At 43.8% G+C, this 16,896-nt stretch overlaps 1 protein-coding gene across 2 annotated transcripts; it reads right to left on the bottom strand.

The window, feature by feature from the left end:
* Positions 1-608: 608 nt before the first annotated feature.
* On the bottom strand, positions 609-15,198 carry rnf122 (ring finger protein 122). Of its 2 annotated transcripts, none has more exons than XM_030105248.1 (6): positions 14,986-15,198; positions 8,731-8,887; positions 1,921-1,966; positions 1,783-1,824; positions 1,571-1,653; positions 609-755 (listed from the first exon to the last, which is right to left on the bottom strand). In XM_030105248.1, exons 1-6 carry the CDS (start codon positions 15,008-15,010, stop codon positions 641-643), a joined length of 468 nt encoding a protein of 155 aa, XP_029961108.1. In that variant the 5' UTR covers positions 15,011-15,198; the 3' UTR covers positions 609-640. The 2 variants fall into 2 exon arrangements, with proteins under 2 accessions (XP_029961108.1, XP_029961109.1); XM_030105249.1 differs by having other exon boundaries at positions 1,571-1,650.
* Between the last annotated feature and the right edge of the window lie 1,698 nt (positions 15,199-16,896).

Here is a 16,896-nt window from a genome sequence, read left to right as displayed (position 1 = left end):
CTCTCCTGGCTGTTCTTTTTACGATCTCTAAAAGCTGTCCTTGGCCCTCCCCCAAGGATGCCGAGCAGAGAAACTAAACTGGTGCGTCTCAAACTTTTTGAATATAAAATATGTTATCCTCTGGCATTTTGTGAGTTTCAGTAATCTCGGTGAATGAGGAGAGTACTTCATTGCTGAGCCCGTCACAGCAGACGCAGGGAGGATCAGTGCTGAGAAAACACTTAACACTGTCCACGTGACTGTGAAGAAAAAAAAAAAAGACAAGCCAACTTCTTCTCCTCCACTTCAGTGGTGTCATTAACCTCACTGGAGGCAACAGGAGGAGATGTGAGGGGACAAGTGGTGAGGGGATCTTGAAAGAAGAGTGGTGGAGTGATGTGTGGGTGGCTGAAGATAATCTCTCAGACACCACAAGGTGTCGTGTTGCCATCACGAAGATTGTTGCCTGGCAACAGCATCCTTTAGAGTCTTCCTTTGGGTGGTAACTAGGTTACCCCAATTTACCGCCATCACGTCGGCGCTTCGCCGGACTTCAAGGGTAAAACAGTGTCTCTCTTCCCGTTGATCACTAAATCACACCAGCTGGATTTTTCTTTCCTCCCCCCTGCATCACTTGCTGGCTTGCAGGGCTTTGACAGGGCTAGACCAGTTCATCCAGCAGAGTCCCTATGCTGTGGTGCTGCTCGGGGGGGCCGGCGATGGGCTTGTTGCACATGGGACAGACGCAGCGCACCTCCAGCCACTTTACCAGACACCTGCGGAGAGACACGGAGACGAGAGAAATGAGAAAGAAAAATATAACTGCTGCGGTTCATAAAAATGTTTAATCATTTATCACATAATTATACACTTGTGGCCCATGCATGAGTATGTGAGAGCTCTGTGGGAGTCACAAATGTATCTGTGATTGACAAGCTACTATCATGGCCGAGATGGATTGACGCCCCGATACGCGATTTGCGTGGAAGCAGTGCTTTCACAGGAACTCGTTTCTGGTTAGATGAAGTCACAGCGGGAGGTGTTAGGAGGGTGTTTCCCTAACGTAAGCATCCATGCACATTCGGAGGGATCCCAGTGAGGTCCAAAATTGTGAAGATGAAATTTAGGGCATGAATTTAACATATGACATATAAATCTGTAAAAGTAGAATTTTATGGTGAAATGAAGCACTCGAATTTGTTTTTAAATTGACTTTGTGTGTCAGTATTTCTGTTTCTCTACCACAAATATAAGTCCACACTATTAATGCCACTTGTTGTAGGTGTTTGTCTCTGCACAGGATTAGAAAAAAATCCCGTTGTCTCTGCCAAATTTATTCAACGTAATGTGAGAAGAGGTCTGTCAGGAACTGGAAGGAACTTTTAACAGGTTCACTGAGAAACGTTGGAGGTTTAAAATCAAGTCATGATGATATACGACAACATATCTTTTTGTTTAAAAAAAGAGTTGCCGATTCCTGACCTGAAGGCACAAAACCAATTCAAACTCTGCCGTTTCCACCTGAACACAGCCGAGCAGGTGTCGGGGAAGAAAAGAGGGCCGAAGAAAGCCTCCGCTGTGCGCTACTCACTTCCTGTGGAAAGCATGTTGGCATGGCAACACTCCCAGCTCGTCTTTCACTTTGAAATCCTCGAGACACACGGCACACGTCTGCTGTGAGTGACAGACCGGGCGGATGGAGAGGGGACAACCATTACCACAAATTACAGCGAGTCAACAGTTTAAGCCTGGAAAGGCTGGAACAGAAATCGGTGGGAATGCGCGGGCGACTCTCATTCTTACCCCGTGGAGGCTCAGCTTTTTGGGATCTCCTTTTAAAACTACCTGTGGGAGGAACAAAGCAAGCCGTGAAAAAAAAAAAAAAAAGAAAAAGAGCTTCAGATCTGAAGCGCTTCTGCTAAAAATAAACCCCAGTCTTACCTCTCTGTATCCAAACCGCTCACTCTGGGCTTGGTGTCGTAGTTTGCTGTGAACAAAAACAAGATCCAGATTGTATCACCTTCACAATTTGTGTGTTAACTGTTTAGGAGACAGATGAGAGGAGAAGAAAGAGGAAGGAGAAATGTGCAAATTTCAAACGGTTTCATTTAAAAATAAAACTGTGATACTTTAGGTTTCGATTTTGGAAAATGTCTGCATTAGAAAGTAACTGAGCTGTCTCCAAGCATGATACTGAAAGCTGAGATCAGCTCCAGTCTAGCCCAAATCTTAGAGGTAAGATGTTAGATGAAGCAGCGTAAAAGTACATTTCACTGGACTGCATACTGGTTTTAAAAACAGGCATAACCATGCAAAAACACATTTTTCATTGACATCCTAAGAAAATGTATCAAATACAGTATAACACCAGAATATAATCACATTATATATATAAAAAAAAACAAACAATGAGAATACATTCTGTAGCCCTTTTTAGTTATGTACAACCTAATTGCTAATTTCCTTGTGAGAATGCAGAGGATGGAAAGAAACAGCTGGTTTTGACATCTTCTTCACCTAAATTACATATCTGTCCACTTCAGACTCTGACGGGTCGGGACTGTAATTTTTACCGCACAAAACCAAAACAATAAAATGAAAAACGCTAAGATAGTGATGAGGAAGCAGCAGCATTTTTTCATCAAACTGTAAGTGATATACTATTAAACAGAATTTGTATTATTTAATGTCTGGATGCATTTATTAAAAAGTATTTTTCCTCAAACTGATATACTGACATAACAATCACCTCGAATGCACTTGGTCAAGTAAAAAAACATGTTTATTAGTGGATTAGTTATGTACACAAACACACATTGTTCACACACGTACGCAATCATGTAACATATGTGAAACGCCAACACATACATACACACATACACACACACACACACACACACACACACACACACACACACACACAAACAGGGCTAATGAGTGTGTTGCCTGTTTGAATCAATGCACCGCCCCCAAAACCAACAATGGAGAGATCTTTATCACTTGGCAAGCTGTGTCTGCTCAGCCGGGTTATTTTTGGGCCTCCTGTTTTCAGACAACTAAACTTAGATTTAAATATATATCACTGCCTGTAATTCGGGCCTGAAAGTAAATGCAGAGAAGATGAAAGGTGAATGTTTATTTGTGATCGGGTCCCTGAAAGAAAAAGAATGATTCAGTTGAGTCAGTGTCTCAGCGCGACGGCGGTTCTTCGTTGTGTTTGTCATTTGGTTTATTGTTTGCGCTGATTGCTGCTTGCAGTCTTCGAAAGTGAACAATGGAAGGATACACATTTAACATGTGCTGAGGTTTCTCATGCCAGAAGAATGAGGTGAAGCGGGTGGGGGTTACGATGGAGATTTACTGTGCAACATTCAGTCTGCTGGAATAGAAAAATCTTTTCAAGAAACCTCAGAGGGTTTCACTTATGTGCAACATACAGATTACACTGGTAAATTCATCCATCCATCCATCTCCAGCCTGTTCAGACTGCAATGTCTGTGGAGGTAAAAATCAATGATATTTCCTTGAAACACTCATTTTGATCTGAATGGAGATTAAATAAAGAATCAAAAGACTTAGCTGCAAAACCCTCCATGTATCAACTATGAGAGTCAAAAACTATATATAAAGATGTCTAGTCAATTAAACGCATCTAACCAGTGTATAAGTGTGTACTTACATTTATATCGATTCTAATCAATTGTATCTTATTCTATGAAAAAAATACAAAGTGTGGACATCTAGATTCAAAGTATCAAAGATTATTCCCACTTCATTGTTAAAAAAATCTTTTTTGAACAGATTTAAATGACTTCTGTGCCCAGTAAAGTGCTATATATGTATATCACTATGTATTTCTATGTCCATGAGCATTTTTTTCCCTCCAGCATTTTCTGAATTATTTCTCAGTCTCTGTGAGTCCTTCACCTCTCTGCGGGTGAGATAGCATCTGTTTTCAGCTCAACAATGTTGCAGGAGATATGACAGTGTGTCATTTTTCTAAGCTGCAGTGTGTCAATGTGAAGAACCAGCCAAGCTTCTTCTTTAATCCACAACCATGTTTACATTTTAAAACTTGATTGTTTGGAAACTGTTAGCCCGCTGTTGAAATTATTATTAGGAATTTATGGAGGATCGATGACCTTTTATCATTGTGTTTTCAGGTGAAACCATTTTCCGGTGGCCTGTGTACAGTTTAGATCTCAAACCATCGCTCTGACGAGCTGCTCTGCTCATGAGCAGATTGGGGAGCAATTAAAGGTGTAATATTTTTGGCCTCTCTTGTTGCCACGTTCATTTTCACTGCAGGCGTGACGCAGCTTACATGTAAGACACGTGAAACAGTTGAGAGAAAAAAAACCCGTCACATGACAGAGAAATCTTTTGGAGGACAAGAGGTTTCTGCATCACACCTTAACACTGATCCTCACAAACGGCGGCGCACGGGGCCGAGAACGAGCCAGTCTGAGGCATAAAAATAAAACAAATGCTGATAGGAAACCTGCCCTCGACAGAGGATAAGCATCGATCACACAGTATTCATCCGGTGAATCAATCCGTACAAATGAATGCACAATCACACTCCTACCCAAGGCTGCCATCAGCGTGTCGACGGAGCCAGAGGAAGTGACTCAGTGGTAATGATTCACTGACGAACACTTTGAGGGAGGCGGGAACGACGTGAGCGTTCTCTGACATGGCTGATGGTTGAATTAGTGGTGAGAATCAGTCACATGGGAACAACCGTGATCAATACCCTAACACTCTGCATATATATGTAGATATTAATACCTATAATGATAATGACAGAAAAATGTAGAGTAAGTTGGCTTTTCTAATAAAATCTAAGACATCTGATCCTCCTCATTTGATTCAATTTTCTTCTTAATCTCAATCTAAGCAGTGCGACTCCCCTCTCTGTTGCATTGGGACCCTCCAGACTGAAGATTTTTCATCTCATTGTGGAATTTTGATTGATAAATGTACACAAAGACACTTATAGAGCCTCCAAACATGGCAACTTAGAGCAAAATAATGGCGCATGCCACCTCCTGTTTAAAATCAAAATGATGCTGTTGCAGATTTGGAGTTCTTTTGTACTTTTCTTCTTCTGTATAAGTAAGTTAACCCTGAACTGGTCAGCAGTTCAACTTGGGGCAAACAGAGAGACACAACCACACACACATTCACACACTGTGAGTGGAATGATCCGCTGTCTTTAAAGTACACAGGCAGTCTAAATATACAGTCAATTATCAGCATGATTCAGGACTGAGCAGAGGGACCCCCAGTGGTGTAGCGGTTCGCGTTCCCACACTCCTCACAGAAACAGGATCCCTGCTTCAAGTCCAGACTTGGGGGGCTTTCTGTGTGAGCCTGTGTGTTATTTCTGCGGGTGCGTTAGCTTTCTCCAGGTACTCTAGTTTCCCCCCCCCTGTGTTGAAGACAAAATGCCCCCCGTGACCTTCGTTTGGACAAAGCGGTACAGAGGACTGAAGGAGGGTGGAGGTAGGCTCAGACCTGAGTTAAACCTGAAGATGTCAGAGAATCAATATACAATATTGGGGTGCAATCTTTCAAGTACAACATCAAAACATTTTCATCAATTTTTGCTTGGATTTGTCTTTTAATAAGTTGTTAAATTATAAAAATTACACGAAACTGTTTCATAGGATACTGCATCATGGTGAGATTATTTTTGTTTTGGTGTACCAAGTGAACTTTAAATCTCTTTTTATTAAATACAAATAAAATATTTTTTCACCATCAAATTATAGTGAGCTAAACACTGCACTGCCACCAAATCCTTAAACACACAATTGCATTTAACTGTTTGTACTAGCTCCTCGGTGGCAAGGCACCGGGGGTGGACGAGATTCGGCCTGAGTACCTTAAGTCTCTGGATGTGCAGGGACTGTCTTGGTTGACACGTCTCTGCAACATCGCGTGGCGGTCGGGGATGGTGCCTCTGGATTGGCAGACCGGGGTGGTGGTCCCCCTGTTTAAAAAGGGGGACCGGAGGGTGTGCTCCAACTATAGGGGGATTACACTCCTCAGCCTCCCCGGGAAAGTCTATTCCAGGGTACTGGAGAGGAGGATCTGACCGATAGTCGAACCTCGGATCCAGGAGGAACAATGCAGTTTTCGTCCTGGTCGTGGAACAGTGGACCAGCTCTATACCCTCCATAGGGTGCTCAAGGGTTCGTGGGAGTTTGCCCAACCAGTCCACATGTGTTTTGTGGATTTGGAGAAGGCATTCGACCGTGTCCCTCGTGGTGTCTTGCGGGGGGTGCTCTGGGAATACGGAGTCCGGGGCCCCTTGTTAAGGGCCGTCCGGTCTTTGTATGACCGGAGTAGGAGTCTGGTCCGCATTGCCGGCAGTAAGTCGGACCTGTTCCCGGTGCATGTTAGACTCCGGCAGGGCTGCCCTTTGTCACCGGTTCTGTTCATAATCTTCATGGACAGAATTTCTAGGTGCAGCCAGGGGCCGGAGGGGGTCCGGTTCGGGGACCACAGGATTTCATCTCTGCTTTTTGCAGATGATGTTGTCCTGTTGGCTTCATCGAACCCGGACCTACAGCATGCACTGGGGCGGTTTGCAGCCGAGTGTGAAGCGGCAGGGATGAGGATCAGCACCTCCAAATCCGAGGCCATGGTCCTCGACCGGAGGAAGGTGGCTTGCCCCCTCCAGGTTGGTGGAGAGACCCTAGCCCAAGTGGAGGAGTTTAAGTATCTTGGGGTCTTGTTCACGAGTGGGGGACGGATGGAGCGTGAGATTGGCAGGCGGATTGGTGCAGCGGCTGCAGTGATGCAGTCGTTGTATCGGTCCGTCGTGGTGAAGAAGGAGCTGAGCCGAAAGGCGAAGCTCTCGATTTACCGGTCAATCTACGTTCCCACCCTCACCTATGGTCATGAGCTTTGGGTCATGACCGAAAGGACAAGATCCCGGATACAAGCGGCCGAAATGAGCTTCCTCCGTAGGGTGGCTGGGCGCTCCCTTAGAGATAGGGTGAGGAGCTCAGTCACCAGGGAGGAGCTCGGAGTAGAGCCGCTACTCCTCCACATCGAGAGGAACCAGCTGAGGTGGCTCGGACATCTGTTTAGGATGCCTCCTGGACGCCTCCCTAGGGAGGTGTTCCGGGCATGTCCCACTGGGAGGAGACCCCGGGGAAGACCCAGGACACGCTGGAGAGACTATGTCTCTCGGCTGGCCTGGGAACGCCTTGGGATCCTCCCAGAGGAGCTGGAGGAAGTGTCTGGGGACAGGGAAGTCTGGGCATCCCTGCTGAGACTGCTGCCCCCGCGACCCGGCCCCAGATAAGCGGTAGAAAATGGATGGATGGATGTTTGTACTATGATTTATTTTCTCCAGACAACAAAGGGGCATCTCGACAGCTGGTACCTGTTTCCTCAACGGTTTGTCATCATGACGAGAAACCACTGGGTCAGCAATTCAGATTCACATACAAAGACCAAAAATGGAACATCCCATTATGAGATAGCAGGTCATTGGTCAAATCCCGATGCTGAGTCACCCAGAGATCAAAAGCCAACTGGACTGCAGGTGCTGCTATTTCCTGATGAGGTCTTTCTCCGCTGCAGACCTCCATCTGTGAGGATTTGGTTATTCCCCCCCCCCCACTGTGTGCTATTCAGGCTGTGTTTATTCTGAGCAGAAGTTTCTCTGCAGCTTCCCTCACTTCTATCCTCACACATTGTGGCAAGCCATCCTGTTGCCTCACATCCTGTCGTTCACACACAAACCTTCCACTCAGCTCATCAGAGTTCACAGTCGACCGCAGGAGAGGTCACCGTGTTCTTCTTTCTTTCTAAAGCTCCCTATCCCGTTGAGTGCCTTACAGGGTTTCTCCTTTCAGTATTAAGGGACTGCAGTTATATTGAAAATCACTGTATTTGGTTTATTAGTTTATTCCAAATGAAATCATTTCAAATTATATTCATGAGTTTCGTATTTACATGAGAAAAAAAGGGATTAAATCCTCTTTAACGGTGGGGGCTGCGAAGCGTTCTGATGGGAAAGGGGGCGGAGGTGACGTAGTTACGTTTACTGGAAATAATCAAAGCATGTTGCTGGTGATTTTTCTCTTTTTTGTCTTTCTTGCATCGATGCTACAACTTTGAAAATGTCCATATTGTTATGCGCCCATCCATCTGCTTTTTTCATTATATCCATTTCTTCTAAGGCTCCCGTTAAATAAATCATCTCCGTATGAATGAAACCACCATCTTGGGCTACTGCGTCATCGCGAAGTTAGGCCTAATTAGCATACAATTCCGCTCCTGAAGGAGAATAAACCGGCCGTTTTATGCGGAATTAAACTTAATTCCGAGTAAAGATTTCAGGTGTTTACATGGACATTTTAGAGCAGAATTGACCTTTATTTGGATTTAAACTGGAATAAAAAGTCCCGTGTAAACGCAATGATTATTACTGAGGTTTATCAAACAAGTTTACTTTCCTAAAATGTGCATTTTAATAAAATAACTTTTTTCAGCTCTGCCCTACACTTGTTTTCACCACTGGATTAGACCATGTGTTCATACTTTGACAGTCTGAGATGCTCCTCTTTAAAATTTCTACGTACATATCTATGCAGATTTGAAAACTGAAATACAACCAAAAAAAAAAAAATCTCAACAACTGCTTCAATTGTGTATGGATGAAAAAAAAAATGCTTTAACCCATCAGACTGAATAACTTCTCTTGTTTGAGCTCCTGCAGGTACTCACCTGATGAAATAACAGCAGAAGATGAGGCTCAGGATGAAGACAGAGATGCCTGTCCCAAATATGACCATGTAGATATTGAGAGGTAGGTCCTGGAAGGTTATGGGCGGCATGGTGCACGACTTGTTGGAGTAAACCAGTCCCAGACCACAGAAGCAGCCTGAACAAAAAAAACAGAGACAGGGTCAAGACTTCAGGATCCATTTGCAGGAGCAGTGCATTACTGTGTAATACATAAATTAATATGAAGGCAGGCTTAGATGTGAATAAAACATATTCAGTTTTAAAGCACTCCACCATTCATGTGCAGGTGCGACAGCTCTCCAGCTGTGTCTGCACCAAGTCAGAAAAAGCAAAGCTTCAAACACGCTCACACACAAAGGGGCTGAGGAAACCGGTCAGAGCCACTGCAGCACATACATAACGGAAAATGACTCATTTTTAATGTACTGAAACATGTAAAACAGTCCGAATGCTGTATCCAAGCAACAGGTCTGAATCGGTTGAGACACCCCTTTGTCCAATAACAAGGTCAGAGCAGTTTGCAAGGCACTGAAGTGGACACATGAAAACCCGACAGCGAGACGAAAACATTATATTCCTGCCGCTGTCTTTCGTAGGATCAGGAATGTTTTAAAACACTGATCAAATTTGGTAATTAAGCTTCAAGTCTTACAAGAATTAAAGTGCAATTTGATGAAAAAGGCTGCTGAGATTGTTTTTTTAGGCTATCCGTGTTCCTGGTAGTGTGGTGACTCATCCGTATGCACTACCAGTGACTGCAAACCTACAAGACAAGCGCAGCACACTGTGGTTTTCTCATCTGGAACTGAGCACTTTTAGAAGAAAACTGGAGTGTGTCCTAATCAAAACAGATGAGACTCCCATTGAAGGTGCCCTCCTTTGTCCGTCTGTCTTGCTTTGATGATCCACTCTTGTAAATGCTTGTTTTGACATAAAATAGATCATCACTGTAACATGACTGCAGATAAAGACGGAGGCAGAGAAGTGGAACAACCAGTGTAACACGCCATTGAACAGGCTGCACAATTTACAAGATTTGATGGGTTGTCTTTATTATATTTTCCTTCACTGCAAATCGAAACGCTTTACTTGTTGAAAGGTGTATTTTATGCCACCAACAACCAAATGATGGCCTCTCAAAGAGAATAAAGCAGGTCTTACTGTATATTATAAAATACGAGTAAAAGCGAATTATTCTTGGTTTTTCAGGACTTGGTCACACAATATAATCATAAAATATAGTTAAACCAATCTGAAAGCTTTTATGAGGGGACTTCAGGTATTTTGAAAGGCACGTATACATACAATGCATTGTTATTAACTACAATAATCAATATTTTTATTTAACACAATCACGAAATATTGGCAATGTTGCAGGAAAATCTACATGAAACCTGAACAGGATTACAGAAACCTCGACTTAACCCTTGATTTAATTTGTTTTTTCTTGCATGCACTCCCACTCGTGACGCTCCCTCCACTGTGCGCACCGTAACGTCACTGTACAAATGTCACTCTTATGTTTCACTGACTCGCTCCATTTCTGCCAAACAAAGCGCAGCAGGTTTCTGTTGTTTGCTTTGGGCAGAGGTGCAGGCATCAGGTGTGGAGTGATGCTATTTGGTGACCTGCAATTAGAGCCTTGCCATAAACTCATGGGCGGAGGTCTCAGCTCGCTTCAATGATTCCATACAGCCTGTTTTATATTACTTCAACATTGCCCTTTGTGTCGTTTGGGGTCAACTTGGCTGAGCTCTCACTTCTAAGGAGAACAGCGTGGATGTGGTTTATAGCGGTCAACCGTCTTGGAGCAAACGCCTCTATAGAGCTGCAGACTCTTCTCATGATTGAGAACATTTGTGTGTTTTTCACAAGTCGAAACAACAACATGCTAGAAACACATCTCATCTTATCGATTAGGAAAAGTAATGTGAAGTAATTAGTCAAAGGGCTCACTTATTTTTCCAGCAGCACAGCTATTCTCATTATCTGAGTTCGTCATGCACTGGTGACGATCACGCAGATCTGGACACATCTTTACGTTGGATACTTGCTCTTTCATTGCATGCCTGAAGGCACTCATGATGCGACTGTGAAAACAATCCACAAAACTGGGTCTAAACTTGCACAACAGCAAAAGAGTTTCATGTTCAGTGTGGATTTTGTCACCAGAGTAATCCTGTATCTCTTGAACATGAAGTAGGAGAGAACTATATTTCATACTTTATATTAAAAAAAAAAAAAAAAAAATAACAATTACACATTCACATTCATGGGAATAAACAACTGATATAACTCTCAGAGGTTCGCATAGTGTGGTTGTTACTGCCATTATTTATAACAGTCACGACACACTATTGTCTTACATTCATTACGCACATCAAATAGAGAACTTCAAATTACCAGGTTGCAAGCATTAGACTCAAAGGAGGAACGATGGCGGACAAAAGAGGAGTGAATCAGAGAGACAGAGACAAAGCGAGCATGTTTGTGTCGGTGTGAGTAATAAGAAGTCAGTATCTGCATGTGAGAGGAGCCTTTGTGAGGTCGGGGTCACGAACGAGGGACTCATCGCAGTCTGCTGATACTTCTGCAGATTACACCGGGAACACAGCGAGGGAGTCGGCAGATTTTCATTTCGATCAAACACCGCAGAGGCTGATTCCTCCGATTAGCGCACCCTCATCCAGAGACAGGGGAGGAATCAGTAAAATAAAACTTAAGCATTGTTGAATAGAGGGCTCCTGACTCTTGGCCCTGTGAGCCACATGGCGGCAGGCTTATCGTGGAAACAAAGTGAGTCTGCCCAGCGAAGAGCTTCATCTAGAGCTGAGCAAAGCAAAGCAACCACCCACATGCTTTCCTTAAAAAAACTGTGTGAGTGTGAGTGTGTTGACTGTCTATATTTGCCACTCCTGAGATGAACTGGCTGTATATCCAGACACACACATGTGACTGTGAATGGACACGTGGGTGGACGGATAAATGAGGGGAACGATGGATGGAGGGACAGCTATTGAGAGCTCCAAACTATGGGCGGACAAATGAATAGATCAGCGCACGGATGACGAGGCAGACAGACAGCAGATGAAAACCTTTACCAATTTAATTCCCCTGTGATGGATATTGTTTTCTTGCAGCATTGCTTTTTCAATCGATCGTGATATTTCTAGTCGCTCCCGCAGCCAAAGTAACACATTGACATTTCAATCCGACACCTCGGTGGAAACTGCCGCATGATGGGATCGATGCCGCTCGCCTCCCGGTTCCACTCACGCCGAACGAGCCGAGGTTCTCCATTATTAGAGTCTCACCGATGGCTCCGTGTTCAAGTTCCAACACGTCACTCCGCACGGCACACTTCTTACCAAAGCCATCAAACTTTTAACTATAATCTCCATCAGCAGAGTCAACTTATATGTGAATGACACACTAATGAGATCCTGCTGAGAAGACTCCTCAAACACTCAACTTAGGCACAACAAAAGCAGAAAAGGTGGTGATGCTGGTGGCAAATTACAAAGACACTGCGCTATTTAAAGATAGGATCTGTAAAACTGGTCAATAAATAATAGAGGGATCAGAAAGATTTGCGAGACAGAATCCAAAACCAAATTTAATTAAAGATTCAATTTAATCATTTCATTTATTTCCCTTTGAACTAATTTCACCCTGACATCTCAGAATTTAAACACTGACTCATCGCCACGGTTTCCAGTCATTACTAGCTGCCCTATATTCTGACACACCAGCAATGTGTTAATATGATTCTACTTGTTTTGTGTTAAAAGCCAAAGTTTAAAACCACATAATTATGCAGATTTTCACACTTTTTTTTAAACTGTTTTAACATATCATGACGTTATGTTGTAGGAAATCACTTACAAATTGACCAAAATCCTAACAAAGTGCAATTCCCTTTCCCATTGTTTCAAGACTTCATGGCTGTTCATTTTTCTTTGTACACTAACCATTACTGATACTGCGGGAGATAATCCTTATCTTCCCTGAGACAATCCAAAATGTTTGGTTATTTCATCAGAAGGCGCGTTACAATAAAACAACAAGAGCGGCATTTGCACCAATGTAAACCCCTTTTGTGCCATTAGTTCCTTTACATTCCCAGAATAACGCTGAGGATGTGAGCTCGCAAACAGCGTGAGGATGTGGACCTCCAAACAGGCACGTTGACCTCATTTTCTCCGTTACATGTGTCAAACAGTTTGAAGCACAAAAAGATGCTGAGAGGACAGAGACACACACACACACACACACACGCTGGCAGAAAGAGAGGAGAGCATATGTGTGTATTCATGTCACTGCACAGCTGATGGCACAAATCACCTGTGAAGCCGCTGCAGACTCACGATGCAAATCTGGGTCATCTGCACTCCAGTCTTTGTGTGTGCATGAGCTCCTCATATAGCAGTTGTCTGTGCGCATGGGCACTGGCGTTTTCCTCCTCCACTTTTGTATGAATTGAAAGCAGACGGCTCCATGTGATATTTTGCTTTGGGTGGAGCCTTGCGTGACCACTGACCTATATATCGGCGCGTTCGTGAGACGCCTCGTTGCCATGGCACCGAGCGGATGCATAAAATGGGATGATGCAGGCTCGCCACCGAAAGTTCTCATTTTCAGAGCAGTGGAAACTGGATTCAGACAAAAACAAAGGCAAGGAATTCCCTCTGTGGATTGATGAAGCTGTAAAATACCTCGACTAAAGCAGAATCCTGACAGCTCCTGAGGGACGATGGGGTTTTTTTTGTCCTATATACGCCGCCGCGTTCACACAAAGCTACCTCCGCTGCTGCCACCGCTCGCGCTAAAGAGAGAACTTCCCATCAAATATTCAGCAGTTCACATGGGGGAAACACTCAGGCCTGCCTGCACGGCTGCTGCCGTCTTCAGAAAGAAAAGTAGGTTGGACCCAAAACTCCGGAGCACCGACGTGTGTCGCACAAAACAGCGGGACAAATAGGCATGATCACAGACACTGAGGGGCAAACGGAGCAGACGCTGAGCCGTGGCTGCCTGACACTGCCTCATTTTTCCAGCAGAATGTCACTCTTTGATACCGTGTGTGTGTGTGTGTGTGTGTGTGTGTGTGTGTGTGTCCACACACTGTTTCCCCAATGAATAGCAGGGGAGTTGAGCAGCACAAAGGGAGTAATTGTTTCTTGTCTGAACGGCACCAACAGTCCACTGAGGAGACTGCTGGGGCTCCTGCATTCAAAGTCAGAGGAAAAAGACCCCCGATCCATCATCCTCCCCAGGTTTCCCCGTCACAATGGACCACAGAAACACCATTTCACTGCGACGTTCCGGCTTGTTTTGTTTGGCTGTGAATGACATGCTTCTGGATGTGAACTGTCCATTTGAAACAACAGGGGAGAAGTTGTTCGGGCTTCCTAAGACAATTGGTTGAAGTCAAGATGAGCGTAAGTGAGAGACGAATAAACAGTCAGCGTAAACAAGATAACCCAGAGAGGGAAATGTTAAACACAGACAACACAAAGAGTGGCCTTGTGTGGCTTTTGACTGGACCCACTTTGAATGAAAATAAAAGGCTTGTTATAGTGTCTTACTCTAATTAATACAAACACCGACTTTCAGTCACTCTCAAGCATTTTTATCATTTGTAAGAATCTCATAGGGGACTCACAACCTGCAAACAATAACATCCTCATCTTAACATCTTATTTAGTGAATACATATTTTAACTTAGTCGTGAAAATAGAACGATTTTTGTTAAAAATGGAATAATATAATTTTGTGAGAAGGGAATCTCCTCATTTCTCTAATAATGTCGGTGAAAGCAGGAATCAGATAAATTTATGGCCTTTACAAGCCATCCTAAATACTTTTAAATGCACATTTTTGACAGTAAAATCGTTTTTTTTCCAGCAGTATACTTGTCATGTGTGCTTGCACTCAAAGTCATAATTTATTAATAACACTAATAAGTACAAGCTATTATTGTCTTTACATGTTAGTTTGCACAGCAGCATCTTTCCTGACAGTAAACAAACCACATCTTGCTGACAACTGTGTCTTACATGCTTTTTTTAAACTAAAGATCCCCTTCTAACTAAACACAGGTGACACCTTACTGGCCATAATTTAATTTTCACATTTAGACAACAGCTCATTTGCTCGTGCTCTGATCATGTATTGATCAGACTGTCGGAGAGGCCCGACGGACACAGCTCCTGATACGAGGCGATCGCTCACCGTTACACCACTGAAACGGGTGCATCAATGCACCGGAGGGAGTCCTCGCCGGAGGGATCCGATCCGTGTTTACCAACAAGCCGCCCGTGCAGAGGGAGGGAGGGAGGACGGAGGACCGCGGCGGCGGAGCCGGAGCCGGAGCCGGAGCCGGGGCGAGAGAGACAATAGCACCAGAAAACAGGTCGTGAGAGGCGCTTTATCTCGTAACTTGGAGCGCATTTAATGGAGCATAGTGGTTCATCCCTGAAGGAGAAGCGCTGACGATGAGGAGGAGGAGGAGGAGGAGGAGGAAGAAGAGGAGGATTCTCCGTTTTCTCACCTCCGCGCTGTGGCTGTTTTGACTTTGTGATTATTAATAGACGGCATGACACTGACCCAACAGCATCCGAGAGAGAGAGAGAGAGAGAGAGAGAGAGAGAGAGAGAGAGAGAGAGAGAGAGAGAGAGAGAGAGAGAGAGAGAGAGTCCCTGTCCCTTTCCTGGCTCCGCCCTCTGCACGCTACTGACAGGCGGCCCGACCAATCACAGTCCGTGCTGCGAGCCAACTGTTTCCTGCGTCTCTGTCTTTAATGTTTAATTTTGTAGGCCATTTAATGAGGCTGGCACACACAATTCACAAACACACGCAAAATTAAATTTAATAAAATAAATATCATTGAGAAATTAATTGTTTCTTCACAAGAGGACGCACTTTTAGAATTATAAAGAACTAAATGAAAAAAAATCCCTAAAAATATACAGGTTCATGTGAAATACATAGAGTATAATGTTTTAAACATAATTATATGGAAAATTAATGTTTGGATTGGAATATAATATGGGGGGGTTTGTCTGATTAACACTAATGCAAGTACGCTTGGCATAGGTGACTCAAGAGGAATCCAGGAGCAACATCAAATCAACGAGGGTATTGGCATCCATTGGCATGTAACTGCTTGGGCTACTGCACTGAAACACACACACACACACACACACACACACACACACACACAAATATCCTGTCCTCATATTCACTCTGAAGGTGGGACGTGGCATAAACAAGTATTTCTCTGTCTCTCCTCCATCCAGTGTGTGTGTGTGTGTGTATGTGTGTGTGTGTGTGTGTGTGAGTGTGTGTGTCAGAGAGAGAGAACAGGGGCAATCAGGGGGAGGCTGGCATGGATTCTCTTGCACCTTTTCCTTGATTGCAATAAAGAGTAAAGGATACTAAAAAGATAGTTCCAGTATTCAATGATGCCAGTACGCCTGTGTGCACTGCTGTGATTGAAACGCTTTGTTCATATTTCTTTTGAAAAACTATGTATGGTGTATACATTTTGAGCATGATTGAGAGATTTTACATGGTTGGATAAAGTAAAACAATTCTAAAGACTAAACTCTCATGATTTAAAGGCAAAACTAATTTTATAAGTGTTTATAATTTTGCATTACTACAATGGATTCAGACTGTAAGGGACCATCGTTGTCGTTGTCCTCAGTTGAACAAGTGGTTTATCTAGCATGCACACACACACACACACACACACACGCACAGTCTCGTATTTCTATCCTTGTGGGGACCTTCCATTGACTCCCATTCATGTCTAGCCCCTAACCCTGACCCTTACCCTAACCCTAACCCACACCACAATAAAGCCTAACCCTAAAGAAATGTTTTTGCACTTTTACTTTTTTCAGTAACAACAACATGGTCAAGAAAACACTGTTTCTCCTACTTAGGACCAGAAAAAGGTCCCCACAAGGCACGTCGTTCCACGTTTTGCTATCCTTGTGGGGACATTTGGCCCCAACAAGGATAGAAATACGAGAACACACACACACACACACACACACACACACACACACACACACACACACACACACACACACACACACAAACAGTGTTTTTGAAACTAAAATTGTATTATTATTA

Source organism: Salarias fasciatus, chromosome 12, assembly GCF_902148845.1.
Source record: "Salarias fasciatus chromosome 12, fSalaFa1.1, whole genome shotgun sequence".
Classification (NCBI taxonomy): Eukaryota; Metazoa; Chordata; class Actinopteri; order Blenniiformes; family Blenniidae; genus Salarias; species Salarias fasciatus.
Note: the sequence above shows the minus strand (reverse complement) of the source record. Positions and strands in the feature narration are given on the sequence as shown.